The following is a 23,166-nucleotide window of genomic DNA, read 5'->3' as shown; positions in this document are numbered from 1 at the left end:
TTGAAAGGGTTTAAATGAATCTTTAGTAGTGGTGTGGCCTGTTGAAAAATTGGGGAATGGGCCGGGCGCGGTGGCTAAAGCCTGTAATCCCAGCACTTTGGGAGGCCCAGACGGGCGGATCACGAGGTCAGGAGATCGAGACCATCCTGGCTAACATGGTGAAACCCCATCTCTACTAAAAAATACAAAAAACTAGCCGGGCGAGGTGGCGGGCGCCTGTAGTCCCAGCTACTCGGGAGGCTGAGGCAGGAGAATGGCGTAAACCCGGGAGGCGGAGCTTGCAGTGAGCAGAGATCCGGCCACTGCACTCCAGCCTGGGCGACAGAGCGAAACTCCATCTCAAAAAAAAAAGAAAAATTGGGGAATGACTAGGAATCCAGAACATTTTCCACTGAATGCCAGGGTGCCAAGCAGAATTGCTTTATGTGCTAATGGTAAGAAAACTGCATCCATAAATTTTAGGAATTTGAATGGAAAGCTGACACCATCACTGTCATCATTGTCAATGTTGTTATTGCTAGTGGTCATATGGAGGTTATATACATGCCAGGCAATTTTTAAGCAGTTTCTTAATCACACGTTTAATCTTTTACAATAGGGGACTTTAACATAAAACATTTTTTATGCTAAAACTCCTTTAGTGGTCTGGTTAAGCCTATGGGTTTCTTCTCAGAATATTTTTGAAAGGATAAAACCAAATATATAGGATTAGAAATGAAACCAATTATATTGAAGTATAGCTATCAAAATACTGGAGGCCTAATATAGTAACATGAACGTTAACATATTAAAGTACAAGATTTATCAGTTGGCCTGATAACTAATTTCAAATTACAATGAGCTAAATGTTATTTCAGGATCTGTACAGCTGTGAAGTAATATGAAAATTTCTGGTTGCTATACTCATTTCTAATTGCTATGCTGCTAATATTACTGTGGTTTGCTTGCACTCATTATTGAAGAAAAGCTACATTTTAGAGCTTAGCAAAAATAAACATGGGATGGTTTTTCTCCCTTCATTCAGATTTACCTATCCCCACCCCCTAAGTTTTTCGTAGATCCCAGATTAAGAACCCCTGCTTTGCAACAACTCTTTGAAAGAGATTCTTTCATTAAACCTATGTAGTTAGCAGGGATTTGAACCCAGACAATCTGGCTCCAAAGTCCAGGTTCTTTAACCAGCTAGAATGTCCTGAATTTGCATTATCTTTTTCCCCAAATTAATTTAACCTTGTTTCCTTAGGAAAAAATACCTTAAGCATTTTACTTACTGTTTAAAATTAACAACCAAATAATTTGAAAATGTTTACAGTGAGCATAAAATGGAATTTGATTTCTATGTTAGGGTGAGTTAAGAATATTTACAGGGCCAGGCGTGGTGGCTCACGCCAGTAATCCCAACACTTTGGGAGGCCGAGGTGGACGGATCACAAGGTCAGGAGATCGAGACCATCCTGGCTAACCAGTGAAACCCCATCTCTACTGAAAATACAAAAAATTAGCCAGACGTGGTGGCATGTGCCTATTGTCCCAGCTACTCAGGAGACTGAGGCAGAAGAATTGCTTGAACATGGGAGGCAGAGGTTGTAGTGAGCTCAGATCGCACCACTGCTCTCCAGCCTGGGCAACAGAGCGAGACTCCATCTCCAAAAAAAAAAAAAGAATATTTACAAAGGAGAAATCAGAAAAAAGGAAGGAAGAATGGCCAGAGCAGAAGTTTTCAGACTTTTGGGATCATGATCACCTGATGGGCTTATTGAAACAAAGTGCTGGGTACCCCCAGAGTTTCTGATTCTGTAGGTCTGGAGCAAGGCCTAAAGATGTGCATTTCTAATGCTTCCACAGGTGATGTTTATGCATCACACTGAGGACTGAGTTCTGAGAGAGTCAAAGGGTTGGAGAAAACAAAAGGAAAAATAGACGTAAGGAGAAACTCTTAGTTTGGTCAGAAATTACAACTTCCTTTTTCCTTGGGTATGGACTTTGAGTGTTTTGGTTTTGGCTAATAATTAATTGGCTATTTTCCATTTCAAAAGACAAAATCAAAAACTAGTCCCATCTACTCAGGAGGCTGGGGTGGGAGGATCACTGGAGCCCAGGAGGTCCAGGCTGCAGTGACCCATGATTGTGCCACTGCACTCTCACCTGAGCAACACAGTGAGACCCTGTCTCAAAAATAATAAAAACTCTTTAGAGTTTACATTCTATGATTGTACTGAGGCCATCTCTTAGTACCCAACACAGTATCAAGATCATTTTGGTTGCACCATGATGCAATGCAAATTGGTTAAGCCAAAAACCCAAAAATCTACTGGTTTATGTGAATTAACAGTACAAGAATATATTTAGCTTTAGGCACAGCACAGCTGGATCCATGTCTCAGTGCCATCAGTTTCCACCTTCACTTCCTCTGGGTTCTTAAGGCTCCGCTTAGTTGGTGGCTCTTCTGGCAGCAATAGCCTCACATTCTCTGCCTCAAAGCCTGGAAGAAGAGAGAAAGTCTGTATACCACTTTTCCCAGCAAAAGTTCTGAGGTTCACTAAGACTAGCTTTATAGACCCAGCCTCTTAATGATGTAGTTTGGAAGATGGGCTACAGTGGCCAATCTAAGTGTTTCTGGGGTTGATTATGGTATTAACTGCCTAAACCACATACATGGCTAATATTGGAGGGAAGAGTGATTTTCTGTAGAAAGCATGGGATACTATTTACTCTTAGAAGGTAGAAGGACTTGTGTTGTATGTACATTAAACATCAGATTTCTACTGTTCCCTCCATTCCAAGATCTTGAGGAATTGTAAATGCATCATTTTCAAATAGCTGTTCTGCATCTGAAAAGGAAGGGGGTGGAGAATTGGGGAATAAATAGTTGAAATAGATTAATTACATGGAGTGGGAGGGGTAGGGTATGGAGAAGCAAAAAGGGAAAGCATAATTATAAGACCTTCCCAGGTGATGTTCCTGGTCAGTCTATCAGAGGTTTAAAAAAGGGGCGTGAGCAGGCACAGTGGCTCATGACTGTAATCTCAGCACTTTGGGAGGCCGAGGCGGGTGAGCTGAGATGGCACCACTGCACTCCAGCCTGGGTGACAGAGCAAGACTTTGGGCTACCGGTTGTCCATTTTGTGGTTATTTCTTGATGATATGCTAAACAAAGAGTGGAATATTTATGCTTCCCCCCCTTTTTTTTTTTTTGAGACGGAGTCCCCCTGTTGCCCAGGCTGTCATGCAGTGGCCCAATCTCAGCTCACTGCAAGCTCCGCCTCCCGGGTTTATGCCATTCTTCTGCCTCAGCCTCCCGAGTAGCTGGGACTACAGGTGCCCACCATCACACTCGGCTAATTTTTTTGTTTTTTTTGTTTTTTGAGACGGAGTCTTGCTCTGCCACCCAGGCTGGAGTGCAGTGGCCGGATCTCAGCTCACTGCAAGCTCCGCCTCCCGGGTCCAGGCCACTCTCCTGCCTCAGCCTCCCGAGTAGCTGGGACTACAGGCGCCTGCACCATACCTGGCTAGTTTTTTTTGTGTTTTTTTAGTAGAGATGGGGTTTCACCGCGTTAGCCAGGATGGTCTCGATCTCCTGACCTCGTGATCCGCCCGTCTGGGCCTCCCAAAGTGCTGGGATTACAGGCTTGAGCCACCGCGCCCAGCATTTTTTTGTATTTTTAGTAGAGACGGGGTTTCACTGTGTTAGCCAGGATGGTCTCAATCTCCTGACCTCATGATCCGCCTGCCTCAGCCTCCCAAAGTGCTGGGATTACAGGTGTGAGGCACTGCACCCAGCCTGTGCTTCCCCTTTCTAAATCATGTAGGGTAACTTCCTGATGTTGCTGTGGCATTTGTAAACTGTCATGGTGCTGGTGGGAGTGTAGTACTGAGTACGACCAGGGGTCACTCGTGAGCATCTTGGTTATGGTAGGTTTTAGCTGGCTTTACTGCAACCTGTTTTATCAGCAATATCTTTGTGACCTGTATTTTGTGCTGACCTCATATCTCATCTTGTGACTTAGAATGCCTTAACCATCTGGGAATGCAGCCCAGTAGGTTTCAACCTCATTTTACCCAGCTCCTATTCAGTCAAGATGGAGTTGCTCTGGTTCACATGCCTCTATTTCAACTGAAAGCCTAACTCCTGATAAGTTTCCACTCTAAATCATCATTCAGCTACCTTATTTACCATAGTTGTGAAATTAGTTTAAAAAAAAATCTGAAAGTGCATGCTTTATATGTCAGTTCTAAAAAGTAAATCCATGCAAGTATTTAGGACTGAAATATACTGATGCCTGCAACTTTGAAATGCAGCAAAAAATAAGAATGATGAATGGACGTGTGAGAAAGCAAATATAGCAAGATGATAAGAATTATAGAATCTAAATGTTGAGTATATGGGTACTCACTGAACAGTGTTCAGCTTATTTTGGAAAATTTGAAATTTTTCATAATAAAATGTTGGGGAAAAGTAAACCTTATCTAGAATTTATGAGGAATATAATAGCTACGCAAGTATTCTTATTAGATCGAAATAAGAAATTTGACATATCATTTTTGTAAGTCAAAAACACATGAATGTAGACTATTTCAGTTGTTTCAACCCATAAGCTATTTTCATATAATAGTTGTTTCAGCTATTTCAGTTGTTTCAACCCATAAAAAAAAAAATAAAATTGTATTTTATTTTTCTGATGACTAAAATTGGATTAATTTAAAATTTGATTCACCTTAATACTGATTAATTATGCTGATGTAGCCATACTTAACTACGTATGTGGTAAAGTATGAGAATAAAAAGTCTCTAAATATTCTGCCAATATTTTGTTGCATAATAAATTCCATTTCCTAGATGTATACAAATATGTTCACAGAATTACCTCAGTTATAGGGAAAAATATATACTAACAACATCTCAACCAGTCTGTGTGCTGGTATACTTAAACCAATTGAAATTTTAATGCAAAAATCATATAGGTTAGAACCCAGTCCTACTATGGGTAGTCTTGGTGGTTGCACAACAGTATTAATATACTTACTGCCACTGAATTATACACCTAGAAAATGGCTAAAGTGGTAGATTTTATGCTATGTATATTTGACGATGATAAAAAATTTTTAAAAAGAACAAAGTATTTTTGGACAACCATAAGACACTGTGAAGGCCCAGACAGCTTAGCTAACGTGGGTCAAAAGGGTCAGAATGCTAAACAAATGCTACCTACATTCTAATTTTCCTTAGATCCTATGAAACCTGACTGAATTTGTAAGCTGAATATAACAATAGTTTTGGATATTATTGCCATGGATTCAGTTCAACTTTTTTCCTGTTCTAATTGAAAAATTTTAATCGGAGCACAGAATTGAAATTCGTGTTGTTCCACAAAGAGTGGAGAACCTCACCCATCTATAATACCTAACTATATAGTCTTTACCACTGAGAATAGTTAAGCTAGTTGTTCTGACAGAAGCCACTTATCCAATTAAGTGAAAAGTGCAGAGTAGGTAACATGCTTTAATTAGCAGTTGTTTCCACTTGTACACATTCTAATGGAGGGGAGGAGAGAAGGGTCTCATTGAATTGAACTGTATTTGCCCTGATGGAAATTGATGTCAAAACTTGTGTTAATTGGGAGAAAAACTGGGGAATTGCAACCTAATTCCACAAGAAAAAATTACACTTCATGAAGTACCCTTAAAAGCAAAGTGGGAAAATGTTTTAAAATTACCGATCTCAATAGAATTTTATTTTTATTAATATAAGCACCCCAGACTTGATACTTCTAGATTTCAGATTTCAAACATACACACCCAAATTTATTGCTATCCTAAAAAAAGAAAATTATCTTGATATATTTATCTCCTTTGTGCTTTTTTGAGAAAACAATATTACATAATAATACTGTTTTCTCTGTTATGTTTATACTTTACCAGAAAGAGAAATGAGGTTTTTTCCTCAGCTGAAAAATGGAATGAGACTAGATGTAAAATCACTTGTGTAATACTTTGTTTTTCCAAGTTCAAGGGATTGGTGGTGTTGAACTGGGGAGAACACTGAATTTAATACATTACTGTGCTTATTATTCCTCAAAGAATTATTAGGTCTTGTAAAACAAAAGCAGCTTGAGGTTTGTCTCCTTGCACTCAAGTTCATTAGAGAAGGTGAAGAATTACTGAAAAGATAGAGGAGATTACATAAAAACAAAGTTCAGAAAACATAAGATTCTGTAGAGGAAGACAAGGAAAAACAGAAAAAGTAGAAACTGCTCTAGTGGGAATGTATCGGTGGTTTTGTCTCCTTAGTCTTTTAATATAGGACTAAGATTCTGTAATATAGTAGGCTCATCCCATTAAGTAAGAGCTGCAGTATAGAGGAGGCTGAAGTCATAAAGATACAAATGTCATCATTTTCTCTTTTAATTTACAGAAGCTGCTGGGTTTGTTTTGCTACTGATGAAGATGATAGAACAGCTGAATGGGTGAGACCATGCAGGTGCAGAGGATCTACAAAATGGGTTCACCAGGCCTGTCTACAACGCTGGGTGGATGAAAAGCAAAGAGGAAACAGTACAGCCAGAGTGGCATGTCCTCAGTGCAATGCTGAATACCTAATAGTTTTTCCAAAGTTGGGTAAGAATATCTTTAAAAACAACACAGATATATTTGATATTATATATAACTTTATAAGTTTATTTTAACATGAACCACCTCTTTGTTTTTGTTTTTTGGGGCATGAATTTCTACACTCCCTTTCTCTTGTTTCCTCTCTGAATGTCAGAGACATTTGTTTTGCTAACAGTTTACAGTATCCTTAATATATCCCCAAATTTATCCGTTTGCCTGTATATTAGCTGTCTATTTGATAGAAAGGAGAAAGAACTTGCATACCTGTGTGGATATAATTGAATAACAAAGCTATAATAAAAAAGCTGACTTTAAAAAAAAAAGCTGACAGCTTAATTATCTGGAGACAGTTGATGTAAGACAAAGAAAGCAGTAGTATGGTCTTTCTAATACTTCTTAATTCTTCCTGTTAAAGAATAAAAGTAGATAAATTAAAGATTTAATAAGATGCGACATTAAACTCATCTTTGGAATCTAATTTGTGTGGTTTCTTTCATGAACACTGCTATCCCTTTTCTGTGAAGTGGCAGGTAAATAACCAAAGATCTTTGGGAACAGGCCTAGCATGGAAAAAAAGTATAGCAGACTGCTTACAAGAAGCAGTCTAAGGCTGATGTTTAGTGAGCCTGTTCCATTACAGCCATACAGCTATAAATTGGTGTCAATCTCTTGGTTTGGTGTTTATACCATGCCAGTTGTTAAACTTTTTTTATAACCCTTGACTGTAACCAAGAAGTATAGAAAGGCAGCTTGGGTTCTGGGAAGGTCATAAGGAAAGAATGACTTTGGGGGCAGAGGAATTTGGGAAAAATTGGAAATAATAATTATAAAAAACAATGTATATTGTTTTTTATAAGTGCTATTCATACTGATATCAGACCAATGTTTTTGAAAATGAGACAACATAAATACAGATAATGAAATGCTTTTCTAATGTGAGAAGATTAATAATAAGGGCAAACAAAATTTCCTTGGTTCTCTGTTTTTCTCTAACATGCACAGGAAGAAATGATAGCTTCCTATGAAAGGGTAGTAGTGTAGTAGAGAAAGTAGTGTTTTCAAACATTTGGAATTTGTGGACCATGTGATGGGTCTTCAGTGCATACCACTGATTTTAGATAAACACAAAAGAATAATTCAAAATGTTTTTATTGTAAGATCAAAGCAGTATTTTTAAATCAGTATCAGGAAAAGCAATGATTGTTCACATTATTGTACCACCACATTAATGGTGAAAGACTTACTAAAGTCCAAGTTAAGGTTTCATATTTAACTGATTTCTTTTCTTGCTCTTAGTTTTATTAAATTAGCCCCACCTTTGAATTATAGATTTGGGAAGGGAAGCAAGTATATGGTATTTCTATTAGATGTTTTAGGTATTCAAGTGGACACAAAAATTATTACAGTAATTCTCACTGAAAACTACATCAAGTTGACAAATGTATGGCACTCAACAGGAAAGTTGAATATTTTAATTTGGGAGATGGCAATGTGTAGATCTGTCCTTTTGGTTGAATTCAGTTCTAGGAAATATGTTTTCAGATTTAGTGCAGTAATTGAATATGGTTTTAAGTCTACCTACTTGTTAGAAAAGAGTAAATCTCGGCCGGGCGTGGTGGCTCACGCCTATAATCCCAGCACTTTGGGAGGCGGAGGTGGCCAGATCACAAGGTCAGGAGTTCGAGACCAGCCTGGCCACTATGGTCAAATCCTGTCTCTACTAAAAATACAAAATTAGCTGGACATGGTGGCGTGTATGTGTAGTCCCAGATACTTGGGAGGCTGAGGCAGAAGAGTTGCTTGAACCCGGGAGGCAAAGGTTGCAGTGAGCCGAGATCGTGCCACTGCACACAAGCCTAGGCGACAGAGCCGAGACTCCATCTCACAGAAAAAAGAGTAAAACTCTTTGGTTAAGCTGTTTGTATGATTATTTAGTCTGCATATTTTGTTACTAAGAATTGTGGCCGAGCAGGGCACAGTGGCTCACGCCTGTAATCCCAGCATTTTGGGACGCCGAGGCGGGCGGATCACTAGGTCAGGAGATCGAGACTATCCTGGCTAACATTTTACTAGAGATGGGTATTTTTACCCATCTCTAGTAAAAATACAAAAAAATTAACCGGGTGTGGTGTTGGGTGCGTGTAGTCCCAGCTACTCAGGAGGCTGAGGCAGGAGAATGGCGTAAACTGGGGAGGCGGAGCTTACAGTGAGACAAGATTGCGCCACTGCACTCCGGCCTGGGAGACAGAGCGAGACTCCGTCTAATAAAAGGAATTGCGGCCGGGCACAGTGGCTCACACCTGTAATCCCAACACTTTTGGGAAGCTGGGGCGAGTGAGACCAGCCTGGGCAACAGGGTGAAACTCCATCCCTACCAAAAATAACAAAAAAAACTAGCTGGGCATGGTGACAAACACCTGTAGTCCCAGCTACTCAGAAGGCTGAGGTGGGAGGATTGCCTGAGCCTGTGAAGTGGAGGCCACAGTGAGCTGTGACTGCACCACTGTACTCCAGCTTGGGAGACAGAGCCTGTCTCAACAACAAAAAAGAATTGTAGCCAGTCATGGTAGCTCGCATCTGTAATCCCAGCACTTTTGAGGCTAAGATGGGTGGATTGCTTGAGGTTACGAGCTCAGGACCAGCCTGGGCAACATAGCAAAACCTTGTCTCTACAAAAAAAAAAATTTAGCCAAGTATGATGGAGCACACCTGTTGTAAGTCCTGGCTACTTGGGAGGCTGAGGTGGGAGGATCTCTTGAGCCTAGGAGTTTGAGGCTGCATTGAGCTATGATTGTGCCACTACCTTCTAGCCTGGGCAACAGAGTGAAACCAATCTTAGAGAGAGAATCATAATTTTACTCTCAAATGCTATGTTCAAGCTGATCACTATACTGTCATAGAGGTATGGTACTTGAGTTAGCCACTTAAAATCATAGATATGGTTTAATGACATCAATGTTACAAAAAAATGAATATCCGCTAGGCATGGTGGCTCACACCTATAATCCCAACACTTTGGGAGGCCGAGGCAGGCAGATCACCTGAGATCAGGAGTTCGAGACCAGCTTGGCCAACAAGCCAAGAGACCAATAGAGACAAGTTGAAACCTTGTCTCTACTGAAAATACAAAAATTAGCCAGGCGTGGTGGCAGGCGCCTGTAATCCCAGCTACTTGGGAGGCTGAGGCAGGGGAATCATGTGAACCTGGGAGGCAGAGGTTGCTGTGAGCCAAGCTCGCACCATTGCACTACAGCCTGGGCGACGGAGCAAGACTTTGTCTCAACAACAATAAAAAAAAAGGTATATCCTTCATTTCAGTAGGTATTGTTAGCATATTTCCTCTTGACAAAACAGAAAAACAGTATTTCCTCCTGCTTTTTTTTTTTTTTTTCAAATAGATGCGGGGTCTTGCTATGTTGTCCAGGCTTGTCTCAAACACCTGGGCTCAAGCAATCCACCCACCTTGGCCTCTCACAGTGCTAGGATTATAGGTGTGAGCCACTGTGTGCTCAGCCTGCTGCTGTATTCTTAACATGCTGAAGATACCTGTTCAAGGGCTGCAATTTTAATTATATTCACAATTTTCCATGCAGTTATTAACAGTGACTCAAGCCAGCTATTGTCTGTAAATGAAGCCATGTGTGAATTGGCTTTCAGATGGTGGGCTCTTCATTGCCATACACAAAGCTAGTGCTCTAGCCATGCTGATTCCAGCACAACTTTTCAAGTCAAGGTTCAAAAATAATTGTTGATTAAAAGAAAATATCTTCTTCTAAAAACTTTTTAAAAGTTGCTTGTATTTCTTCATTAACATATTACATTCATATATGCTAAGAGTTGATTCGTACTCTGTAAACTAGTGGCTTCATGCAGCCATAAAACAAAATACTTAAGAGCATACATCTGTGATAATAATTGTTCTTCTTCTCTGTATAACACACATAGCACATAATGTTCAATAGTGTCATCTGATGATAGAATTTTGCCAGTAGATTATTTTATTTCTGAGCACATTTGTCATTAATTTTGCAGCTGACAGTAGTTGAATCTGTTTTGTTAAAAGAAGTATACCTTTGACTATTATTTTGATCTTTTAATGACAGAATTCATAGTGGAGGCTTTGGTTGGTTTACTGGAGTTGTTGAAAATGATCTGAACACTTCAGTGGCTTCTTATCCCTATTTAATAATATATCACGGTACATGGGAACAAGGATGTCTCCTAGTACAGAGTTATCACTCCTAGTTTACTGATCACAGCTCATTCTAACATTAGTCTTCACTATAAATCATACTGTTATCATTTATGGCATTCTGAGTTAAATGTATTTTTCACTTTTACTCTTTTGAACCATTGATTAATTTCCCTAAATTTGGGATTTAACACAGTATGATAGTAACAACAAAATATATGTTTAACCAATGTAAACAACTTACATGATGTGGAAGTATGTTAGCCCTTTCCGTTTTCCTTATTATGGTAGTGTTTTCTTAACTTATCCTTGTAGAGCTTGGGTGATCCTTAGAATGTAACAGCAATAAAGAACCTAAAAGGATTTCTATGAAAGTCATAATCTTCTCAAAATTTGTGAAATGTTTGTGATCAAAGCTTTTATCACTTTTTTCTCAACCTGTCTGTAAACCAGTTAATAGATTGCCAGGGACTGCCATTGGTCCCCAAAGACACTTAATAAACACTGACTAGAAGAAGGAATAAAAGACAGAAGATACAGAGAAGGAAGGGTGATGATGGTTAATATTCTATGGGATGATCTCTGTACAGCAGATTTTGTGTTGTTTATTTTTTTAACTTTTCAAATGGATTTAGCCCCAGTCTGGCTGGTGCTAGCTGGCCAATTCTGCATCTTTTCTGATACTTGGTCATGGAAGGAATGAAGAGGTAGTATAAGTGTATGTTCTTCATTGTTAATAGGGAGTTACTTATTGTGCTCAGTTGTGAAAAACTTAGAGGATTCATCGGAGTTTTATCCTTCTCACTGTTTGCCACCCATGTTACAGTTTGCTTTTTTCTTTTTTCTAGTGAGTTAAGTCAGTTGTTTGTATGCACCTACTTAAAACCTTGCTACTCAAAATATGATCTGAGGACCAGCAACATTAGCATCATTGGGAGTTATTAGGAATGCAGAACACCACCCCTTTTCTCCACCCCCCTTTTACTGAATAGAAGTCTGCTTTTTTAATTTTATTTTATTTGTTTATTTTTTAAAGACGGTGTTTTGCTTTGTTGCCAATGCTGGAGTACTGCAGCATGATCATAGCTCACTGCAGCCTCAAACTCCTGGGCTCAGGCAGTCTTCTTGCCTCAGCCTTCCAAGTAGATGGGATTACAGGCATGTGCCACCACACCCAACTAATTTTTCTTTTTCTTTTTAGAGAGGGGGGAACACTATGTTGCCCAGTCTCAAACTTCCTGGCCTCAAGGGATTCCCAAACCCCCTTGGCCTTCCAAAGTACTGATAATGTAGGCAAGAACCACTACACCCAGCTGAAATGTGCATTTTAATGAGATCATTGAGTGATTTCTGTGCACATTAAATTTAAAAAGCATTGCTTTAAAACATGAAAGGAATACCAACTGAGAAAAGTTTGTTTTATGAATAAAGTCTGTCCATAAACTTTGAGACCTGGTAATAACCTTGTTATTACACAGTGATATTAATTGATGATCCCGACCCTGTGTAGGCCTAGGCTAATGTGTGTACTTGTGTCTTAGTTTTTAACAAAAAAGTTTAAAAAGTAAAAATAATAAATTTTAAAAATAGAAAAAAGCTTATAGAATAAGGATAAAAAATTTTTTGCACAGCTGTACAATATGTGTTTTAAGCTAAGTGTTAGAACAAAAGAGTCAAAGTTAAGAAATGTATAGAGTTTAAAAGTTACAGTAAGCTAAGGTTAATTTATTACTAAAAATTATAAATTCAGTATAATAAGTGTACAATGTTTATAAAGTCTATAATAGTGTATAGTAATGTCTTAGGCTTTCACATTCACTCATCACCCATTTACTGAATCACCCAGGGCAACTTCAAACTTCCAGCCTTGCAAGGTCCGTTCATGGTTAAGTGTTCTATACAGGTATACCATCTTTTATCTTTTATACTATATTTTTACTGTACCTTTCCTATGTTTAGGAACACAGATACCATTGTATTATATTTGCCTACAGTATTCAATACAGTAATATGCTGTACAGGTTTGTAGGCTAGGAGCAGTAGGCTATACCATATAGCCTAGGTGTGTAAATAGGCTCTATGATGTTCACAAAACTACAAAATGGCCTGTGTGTGGATACCCATCATTGAGTAACACATGAGTGTATGTTAACTGGGTTTTTCAGAGATGGCCTTTATCAGGTTGAGATCCCGTCTATTTGTAATTTGTTAAGGGCTTTTATCATGAAAAACTGTTGGGTTTTGTCAAGTGCTATTTCTCTATTGTTCATCATGTGGGTATTGTTCTGTATTCTATTAATATGGCATATTACATTTGGTTGATTTTCATATTAGACCGGCCTGGGGTTCCTGGAATAAGTTCTACTTGGTCATGTTTGCTAATACTTTGTTGGGAACTTTTGTGTCTGTACTCATAATGGATATTGGTCTGTAGTTCTTTTGTGATATCTTTGGTTTTGGTGCTGGAATCATACTGGCTCATAGGATAAGTTGGGAAGTGATCCCTCCTTTATATTTTTTAGAAGAGTTTGTGAAGGATTGGTGTTTTAAATGTTTGGGAGCAGTGAAGCCATTTGGTCCTGGGCTTTTATTCATGGGAAATTTTTTTATTACTAATTCAATCTCATACTTACAGGTCTATTCAGATTTTCTATTTCTTCTTGAATTAGTTTTGATAGTTTGTGTCTTACAAATTTGTCCCTTTCATGTATATTATCTAATTTGTTGGCATATAGTTATTTATAGTATTTTTTAATCATCCTTTTCATTTTTGTAAGATTGGTAGTAATGCCCCTTCCTTAATTCATGATTTTAGTCATTTGAATCTTCTCTTTTTTTTCTGGTCAGTCTAGCTAAAGATTTGTCAGGATTGGCCGGGTATGGTAGCTCATGCCTGTAATCCCAGCCCTTTGGGAGGCCGAGGCGGGCGGATCACCTGCGGTCGGGAGTTCAAGACCAGCCTGACCAACGTGGAAAAACCCCATCTCTACTAAAAATACAAAATTAGCTGGGCATGGTGGCGGGCGCATGTAATCCCAGCTACTCGGGAGGCTGAGGCAGGAGAATCACTTGAGCCCAGGAGTCAGAGGTTGCAGTCAGCCAAGATCACGCCACTGCGCTCCAGCCTGGGCAACAAGAACAAAACTCCGTCTCAAAAAAAAGATTTGTCCGAGTTTTTTCTTTCTATTGTTGCATTCTCTGTTTCATTTTTATCCACCCTAATATTTATGTCCTTTCTTCCTTCTGCTTGGTTTGAATTTAGTTTGCATTTCTCCTTCTAGTTTCTTAAGGTAGAAGATTAGTTGACCTGGGATCTTTTTGCTTTCTTTTTGTCCTTTTTTTTTTTTTTTTTTTTTTTAAGACAGGGCCTCACTCTATCAAACATGCTGGGATGCAGTGGCACAATCTCAGCTTGCTGCAACCTTGACCTCCTAGGCTCAAGTGATCCTCCCACCTCATCCTCCCAAGTAGCTGGGACTGCATGCAGGTGCTCATCACCATACCCAGCTAGTTTTTGTATTTTTTTAAAATAGAGACAGGGTTTTGCCATGTTGTCCAGGCTGGTCTCATACTCCTGAGCTCAAGTAATCAGCCCACCTCGGCCTCCCAAAGTGCTAGGATTAGAGGCATGCACCATCATAGCTAGCCTTTTGTTTTGTTTTGTTTTTGATACGGAGTCTTGCCTTGTCACCAGGCTAGAGTGCAGTGGCGTGATGTCAGCTCACTGCAACTTCCACCTCCTGGGTTCAAGCGATTCTTCTGCTTCAGCCTCCTGAGTAGCTGGGACTACAGGCATGCACCACCACACTGAGCTAATTTTTGTATTTTTATTGGAGACAGGGTTTCACCATGTTGGCCAAAATGGTCTCGATCTCTTGACCTCGTGATCTGCCCACCTCAGCCTCCCGAAGTGCTGGGATTACAGGTGTGAGCCACTCATCCCCAGCCACTTTCTTTATTCTTTTTCAGAGTCTTGCCGTGTTGCTTAGGCTGGAGTGCAGTAGTTGTTTTCAGGTACAGTCAAGGCTACACTGCAGCCTTGAACTCATGGGCTCAAGTATCTTCCTGCTTCAGTGTCCTGGTTAGCTGGGACTACAGGTGCATACCACTGCACCCAGCTTCTCTTTCTGTTTTTGTTATTTTTAAATAGATTTTAGAACATTTGTGGGTTCACAGTAAACCATATGCCAACCTCCACCCCTGACCACACACAGTGCTCACTACTTTCCCCACTATCAACATCTTGTACCAGAGTGTTACATTTTTTACAGTCAATGAACTTAAGCTGACACATCATTACCACCTAAAGTATCCGTAGTTTACATTAGGGTTCACTCCTAGTTTTGGCAACTGTATAATATATAATGTATAAAGGGTTCATTCCGGGTTTTGACAACTGTATAATGACATGTATCCACCATTATAGTATTATACAGAATAGTTTTGCTGACCTAAAAATCCTCTGTGCTCCATCTTTTCATCTCTCCCCAAGCTCCTGGCCACCATACATCTTTTTCTTTCTCCATAACTTTTCCTTTTCCACAAGGTCATATAGTTGGACTCATACAGTATGTAGCCTTTTCAGATTGTCTTTTATTTAGTAACATGCATTTAATTTCCCCTGTATCTTTTTGTAGCTTGATAGATCATTTCATTTTAGTACTGAATACTCTTCCATTGTCTGGATGTCCCACAGTTTATCCATTCATGTACTGAAAGACATCTTTGTTGCTTCCAAGTTTTGGCTATTATGAATAAAGCTGTACACATCCATGTACAGGATTTTGTGTGGACATAAATTTTCAACTCTGGGGTAAATACCAAGGAGCATGATTGCTGGATTGTATGATACAAGTATGTTTAGTTTTGCAAGAAGCCTTGAAACTGTCTTCCAAAGTGGCTGTACCATGTACCATTTTGCATTTTCACCAGCAATGGATGAGAGTTCCTGTTGCTCCACATCCTTGCCAATGTTTTGATTTGGGTCATTCTGATATATGTATAGTGGTATCTCATTTTAATTTGCAATTTTCTAGTGATAAATGATGTGAAACATCTTTGCATATGTTTATATGCCATCTGTGTATCTTCTTTGATGAGGGGTACAAGTCTTTTGCTCATTTTAAAAATCAGCATGATAGTTTTCTAATTGTTGACCTTTAAGAGTTCTTTGGATATTTTGGATGAAAGTTCTTTGTCAGATGTCTTGAGCAGATCTTTTCTCCTTGCTTGTCTTCTCATTCTCTTAATCTTCCTTCCTTCCTTCCTTCCTTCCTTCCTTCCTTCCTTCCTTCCTTCCTTCCTTCCTTCCTCCTTCCCTCCCTCCCTCCCTTCCTTCCTCCTTCCCTCCCTCCCTCCCTTCTTTCCTTCCTTCCTTCCTTCCTTCTCACTGCAAGCTCTGCCTCCTGGGTTCACGCCATTCTCCTGTCTCAGTCCCCCGAGTGGCTGGGACTACAGGTGTGCCCACCACCACACCCAGCTAATTTTTTGTATTTTTAGTAGAGACAGGGTTTCACCATGTTAGCCAGGATGGTCTTGATCTCCTGACCTCATGCCGCGCCTGGCATCTTCTTTTCTAATGTCATTTACAACTATAAAATTTCCTCTAAGTGCTACTTTAGCTGTGTATCATAATTTTTGTTGCGTTTTCATTTATCTCAAAATATTTTCTAATTTTTCTTGTGATTTCTTCTTCGACTCACTGATTATTTAGGAATGTGGTGTTTAATTTTCACGTATTTGTAAATTTCCCAGATGTCCTTCTGTTATTGATTTTTTAATTTCATTTTGATCAGAGAGCATACTTTGTCTGATTTCTTAACTACATTAAAACTTTTTTTAATGGCCTAACATAGGTTTATCCTGGAGAATGTTCCATGTGCGCTTGAGAAAAACATGTATTCTGCTGCTGTTGGAGTATTCTATAAATGTCTAGTTGATTCTGTTATTTTCAAGTATTCTATTTCCTTGTTATCTTTTACCTGTTTATTATTTAAAGTAGAGTGGTGAGTGGTGTCTTGTGCCTATAATCCCAGCACTTAGGAAGGTTGAGGCGGGAGGATCATTTGTGCCTAGGAGTTCAAGACCAGCCTGAGCAACATAGTGAGACCCTGTCTCTACAACAACAACAAAAAAAAAAACTTTAGCCAGGCATATTAGCCAGTATGTGGCACATACTTGTGGTCTCCACTAGCTCAGGAGGATTGTCTGAGCCCAGGAGTTCGAGACTGCAATGAGCTCTTATTGTACTACTGCACTGCAGCCTGGGCAACAGAGTAAAGCCTTATGTCTTAAAAAAAAAAAAAGAGCGAGAGAGAGTGGGGCATAGAAGTCTCCAATTATTGTTAAATTGCCTGTTCCTCTGGTTCCATACATCTTTGCTTAATTTATTTTGGGGCTCTGTTAAGTGCACGTATTTATAATTGTTACGTCTTTCTGGTGGATTGTCCCTTTACCATTATGAAATATCCTTTTTTGTTTCTAATAGCAATTTTGTCATTAAAAATCCCTTCACTGATATTCGTGTAGCCATTTTAGCTCTCTTATATCTCATTAAGAGTAAATTCTTAGTTTTCAAGTTAAATTTTTGTCATCTTTATTTTATTACTTATGTATTTATTTATTTGAGATGGAGTCTTGCTGTGTGGCACAGGCTGGATTGCAGCTGCACGATCTTGGCTCACTGCAACCTCCGCCTCCCAGGTTCAAGCAGTTCTCCTGCCTCAGCTTCCCAAGTAGCTGGGATTACAGGTGTGCACCACCACATCTGGCTAATTTTTTGTATTTTTAGTAGAGATGAGGTTTCACCATGCTGGCCAGGCTGGTCTCAAACTCCTGAACTCCAGTGATGCACCTTCCTCGGCCTCCCAAAGTTCTGGGATTACAGGCATGGGCCACCGTGCCCAGCTACTTGTATTTTATTGTTGCTCTTTTTTTTTTGTTTTTTGAGACGGAGTCTGGCTCTGTCCCCCAGGCTGGAGTGCAATGGCCGGATCTCAGCTCACTGCAAGCTCCGCCTCCCGGCCTCCCGAGTAGCTGGGACTACAGGCGCCCGCCACCTCGCCCGGCTAGTTTTTTTTGTTTGTTTGTTTGTTTGTTTGTTTTTTAGTAGAGACGGGGTTTCACCATGTTAGCCAGGATGGTCTCTATCTCCTGACCTCGTGATCCGCCCGATTACAGGCTTGAGCCACCACGCCTGGCCTATTGTTGCTCTTATAACTAAACATTAACTGAAACTTCTTATATAGAATTTTTACCAGTAACCATCCTCAAAAAGTGGTTTTCAAATGTTGAGTGTAAATGCTTAGAAGGGAAAGATGTTCCCTGGGGATGAATAGGACCAATTCCTGGGAGACACCTTCCTAGAGAATCTAGGATATAAAATTAGTAGTTGTAACTATTTTATTTTACAATATTTTAATATCAGTGGTAATATCAATAGCTATCATTTGCTAATAGGCCCCTATTGCCTATTTTTCCATTCTCGGTTTCATTCTAGGCACTGTGTCCATCACTTTGCCTATATTATTTAAACCTCTCAAAAGCTCTACATAATAGATAGTGTCCTCAGTTTATAGATAAGAAGTACACTCAGCAAATTTATGTAATGGAAGCCCATGGGCTTCCAGCAAATAAAGCAAGGAGCCAGAATTTTACATTGGCAGATTTCTTATTACTGTCACTCAGTGAGTCAGCTACCAGGCCACATATGGATAAGTAGTTTCAAGTACCATAAGAACTAATAGGGATAATGTGAATTTGAACTAATTTGAGATACTGTTAATAAAGTACACAAATGATGTGTAAGTAACAAAAATTTTATGAGTTGGTACCACTGGAATTGAAAGAGAAGTATATAGCCAAAAAGCAAAATGATAGCCAGCACTATAAAAAATGCAAGCACTAACAAATTGCTTATTCTCTTTTCTTTCTCTTGTTATTTGCTTTGCTGGAAATGGAAAGGAATAGCAAATACATCAAAGAGAAGATGGAGCAACTACATTATCTCATAAGCAATTTTTTTTAAACTCATTTGATGTTTAAGTTTATATTTTTCCCCCAAGTAATGCATTGACACGGTCAGAAATTCAAAGACACAAGATACAGTAGGATATTTAATGAAAAGTCTTTCTACCATGTCTGCCAGCCATGGTGCCAAGTAAGTTTTCTTACGTGGTTATAAATTACAACCATTGTTATAAATTTCTAGTATTTCATTGCAGTTTGTTTCTCTTTTTCTTCTCTCTGTCTCCTTCATTCTTCTCCTCTCCCTCTCTCCCTACACTTACACAGAATCTACGAATGTGAGAGTTAAAGGAACAACAAGGGATAGGGAAGTACTCAGGGATTAGCAACCATAGAAAACTGATAGTACAAGGGAAGGGAACTGTTAACAAGAGCTGCAGCAGAGGGAGAGAGCTCCTTAATAGGGCCTGTGATCTTTCATAGAGAAATGCAAGCTACTTGCAGTGAGGGAACCAGGGAAAAGACTTTCTTTAACAGTTTTACCACTCTCTGATGTTCTGGTCTCTCCTATCATTTGAACACATCAGAAGCTAGAGGGCAAGGTTGCCTAAACTTTTTTTTTTCTTAGCAGTATATTGTACATACCATTTTGTATTTGTGTATAAAGAGCTTTTTTTTTTTTCTATTAAAAATAGCCTGGATAAAGAACTTTTTTAAAAAACAGCTGTGTATATACATAGATGTATGATTACTTAGATAATCAGTCTTCCATTGATGGACATATAGGCTTGTTTCCAATCTTTTACTGTTACAGACAGTACTTTTATAAACAACTTTGGGAAATAATTTTATGCATGTGTGCAAATATATCTGTAAGATAAATGACTAGAAATGGAATTACTGGGTCAAAAGTATGTGCATTTGTAACATAATAGATATCCTATAATTGGCTTTTGTAGAGATTACACCCATTTAATCTCCCAACAGTGTATTGGAGTTCCTGCTTCCCCATTGCCTTTGCCAACATGCTGCTATCAATACATAGAAATAGTTATATCTGCCACCTTAGCATTGATCAAAGCTCAGCAGAATGCCCACTCAGGTATTTTTTCTCTTTTACTATGAAATATTCCATATATGGAAAAGGAATGTATCCCAGTTTCATATGAGAAGAGATAAACAGGGCAAAGTCAACAACACCATTGAAAAAGTAACTTTACAGTGTAGAAATGTGGCAAACACTACAACAGCCAAATAATCAAGGTCATTATCACTAGTAATGATTCATGTAGGTATTATGTACGTTTGATATGATGCAATGAAAATTGCACTTTGCCTCTGTGGTCTTCTTCCCTAAAAGTCCTAACTCCAAGAGATAATGAGAAAAACACCAGACAAATTCCAATTGAGGGATATTATACAAAATACCTGATCAGTACTCCTCAAGATTGTCAAGGTCATCAAAAGCAAAGAAGTCTGAGAAACTGTCATAGCCAAGAGGAGTGTAAGGAGGCATGACTAAATGTAATTCACGTGTCTTTATTCTGTTCCAGAATCTTATCCAAGATACCACATTACATTTAGTCATGTCTCCTTATACTCCTCTTGGCTATGACCTTGATTATTTGGCTGTTGTAGTGTTTGCCACATTTCTCCACTGTAAAGTTACTTTTTTTTTTTTTTTTTGCCCTTTTGTGTGAGCTTTGTCAATGATGTTGATTTTGCCCTGTTTATCTCTTCTCATCCTTTTAATTCTTTTGGGTTCTTTTTTACATTTATTGTGATACTGATATAGTTGGATTTTTATCATCAGATTTTGTGCATTCTATATGTCCTACTTTTTCCTTAAAGTTTTATGCTTTATTTCTCTACCTAAGTGGTTATTCTTGAAAAATCTTGGCTTTTATCTCTTCAGATATTGCTTTTCCCCCGTTCTTTCCATTCTCATTTTGTAGAACTCTGATTAGAGTTATATTAGACATTTTCCCTTTTTTCGTTACGATAGAATTTCTCATTTCCTGGGCTTTGTTATGCTCATGCACTACAAACACTTGGCTGTTTAATATATTATCCTATCCCCTGCATTTTGTGTAAACTGGTGTTTAGATCTTGTCAGTGAGGTTACTGTATATATATATTTTTTTTACAGGAATATCTGATTGTGTGCTTCTTATTTCATCACATCACAAGGCACATAATGTAAGACCGATCAGTGTGTATAGGTATTATCAGCCTGATGCATTCGATAAAGTTAACCTATTCATTTCCAGCTAGTGGTTTTAGCAGAGATTGATAATTTATTATTCATTGCCTCTAGATCCATTGTTTCATTAATTAATACAAAACATTGTCATTCTAATTTTTTCATTCTTTCTCCATTTATTGGCTTAGAAAATTTATGTTATTAATCAAGAAGAGATTGCTGAGTCAGAGGGTAAATTGCACATAGAATTTTGCTGGGTATTGCCAAATTTCCTTCCACAGGTGCTGAACCATTTGTATATTCACCTGCAATATGTGAGTGTGACTATTTCCTCATGCTTTGCCAGTAGGATGTGTTAGCAAACCAAGATTTTAGCCAGTCTGTTAAGAAAAGATACCTTATTGTAGTTTTAACACACATTTCTTTATCAGTGAGGAGGCTAAACCATTTTAAAGTAAGAATACTTAGATCGTAAAAGGGTACTATAGAGTAAGAAATATATTTTCCCCAAACTTAAAACTTCACGGCTTCAATTTTATGGGGGTTTTACATTTTTGACTGATATACCAGGGTATCAGTTACTCCATAAAAATGCTCTGCATTGTTTTTCCTCTAGCCACATGACCTTCTGTCACTCACATGAACTCGACCTATTTCTTCTCTGCCTACTCATAAAATATATCATTGGCTTATTTCACTACATAAAAAAAAAAAATATGTACTTAAGAACTCAAGTAATAATCTTTTCATATTAATAAAATTTTCTAGTAATATTTACACTTAGCCTTCAGATAAATGTTTTTTTTTTTTTTTTACTTTGCTTCATATATAAGTTGCTATGTATGATCAAAATAAAGAAAAATTTAAAAACCTAAGTCCTATTCCATGGTGATTTAGTCTTTGAATAACCTTTGTTGTCAAAGTTTATGGTTAGAGAACTCATTTAGTTTTGTTTTTTTTTTTTTTTGAGACAGAGTTTTGCTCTTGTTGCCCAGGCTGGAGTGCAATGGCGCAATCTCGGCTCACTGTAACCTCCACCTCCCAGGTTCAAGTGATTCTCCTGCCTCAGCCTCCCGAGTAACTGGAATTACAGGCTCCCACCACCACGCTCAGCTAACTTTTGTATTTTTATTAGAGATGGGGTTTCACTAGTTTGGCCAGGCTGGTCTTGAACTCCTGACCTCAGGTGATTCACCCGCCTTGGCCTCCAAAAGTGCTGGGATTATAGTCATGAGCCACCATGCCTGGCCCTTCATTTAGTCTTTTGTAACCGTCATTGGTATACCTTCTTATGAGGCAAATGACTAGGATACCTTCAGAATAAGAGTTTCTTGTGTTACTGCTGGATCATGTTTGGTCTTGCTCCCTAAGTCTTAAAAGTAGATTAGTTTTTAGAAGTATCTTTCAACAGTGTGAGACTTTCTGAGTGCACACTGTATATGAATACAAGTAGCTGAATTACAGGTCCAAAACATAATTATACCATTTTTTTTCAAAGGAGCGGAAGATAACTGCTCTTTACAGAATCTAAATTCTCTTGATGTCTTCATTCTGCCTTTACATTTCCAGATTTCTTGGCTCCATTGACTCCTTTCTTTGCTCCTTGTCCTGGATCTTTAAGGAAAAGGGCACCTGTTCTTTTTTTCTCACCTGAAGATTTCCTGAAATTGTCTTATTTTTATTCCAGAGCTATATACCACAGAATTTTTCTCAGACATCTCCTGTCTTTGATTATGCCTTCTACTCCACTGTCCTATCATGTTTAACATCGTTTGCCATTTTGGGGTGACCATACAGTTTAAAACTGGAAGAAATAATAGCGGACACAGATTGTTACTACATAACATTAAGTACTGAGAGCTTCATGTGAATTGTTTTAATTTTTACAAAACTCTGATATACATAACACCTTCATTGTACAGATGCAGAAATTCAGGCCCAGAGATGGCACTTTGTTGCAGTTGACACAGCAGACCCAACCTAATCCTTACCCACCTTGTTTTGTTACAGCCTAATGAGCCTAATACACAAGCTTCTCATATACAGGGAAGAAGAAAATTCAGTGGTAATGTCAGGTTACCTTCCTCAGGATAATGGTTACCTGAAGTTTATAACTCATTGTTCTTGTCTAAAATACAGCTTTTCTTATTAATAAAAACAATTATATTATCATGGAAAATGTGAAAAGTATACATAT

At 38.6% G+C, this 23,166-nt stretch overlaps 1 protein-coding gene across 1 annotated transcript in view; it reads left to right on the top strand.

The window, feature by feature from the left end:
• The window catches only part of MARCHF5 (membrane associated ring-CH-type finger 5), a 64,598-nt gene that overhangs the window by 13,706 nt on the left and 27,726 nt on the right, over positions 1–23,166 (top strand). Inside the window, exon 2 of the mRNA XM_023226247.1 lies at positions 6,413–6,615. Within this exon, the coding sequence (XP_023082015.1) occupies positions 6,413–6,615 (203 nt within the window). The remainder of the gene's footprint in view (positions 1–6,412; positions 6,616–23,166) is intronic.

The sequence above is a fragment of the Piliocolobus tephrosceles genome, chromosome 9, assembly GCF_002776525.5.
Source record: "Piliocolobus tephrosceles isolate RC106 chromosome 9, ASM277652v3, whole genome shotgun sequence".
NCBI classification, from domain to species: Eukaryota; Metazoa; Chordata; class Mammalia; order Primates; family Cercopithecidae; genus Piliocolobus; species Piliocolobus tephrosceles.
This window is presented reverse-complemented; position numbering and strand designations above follow the sequence as displayed.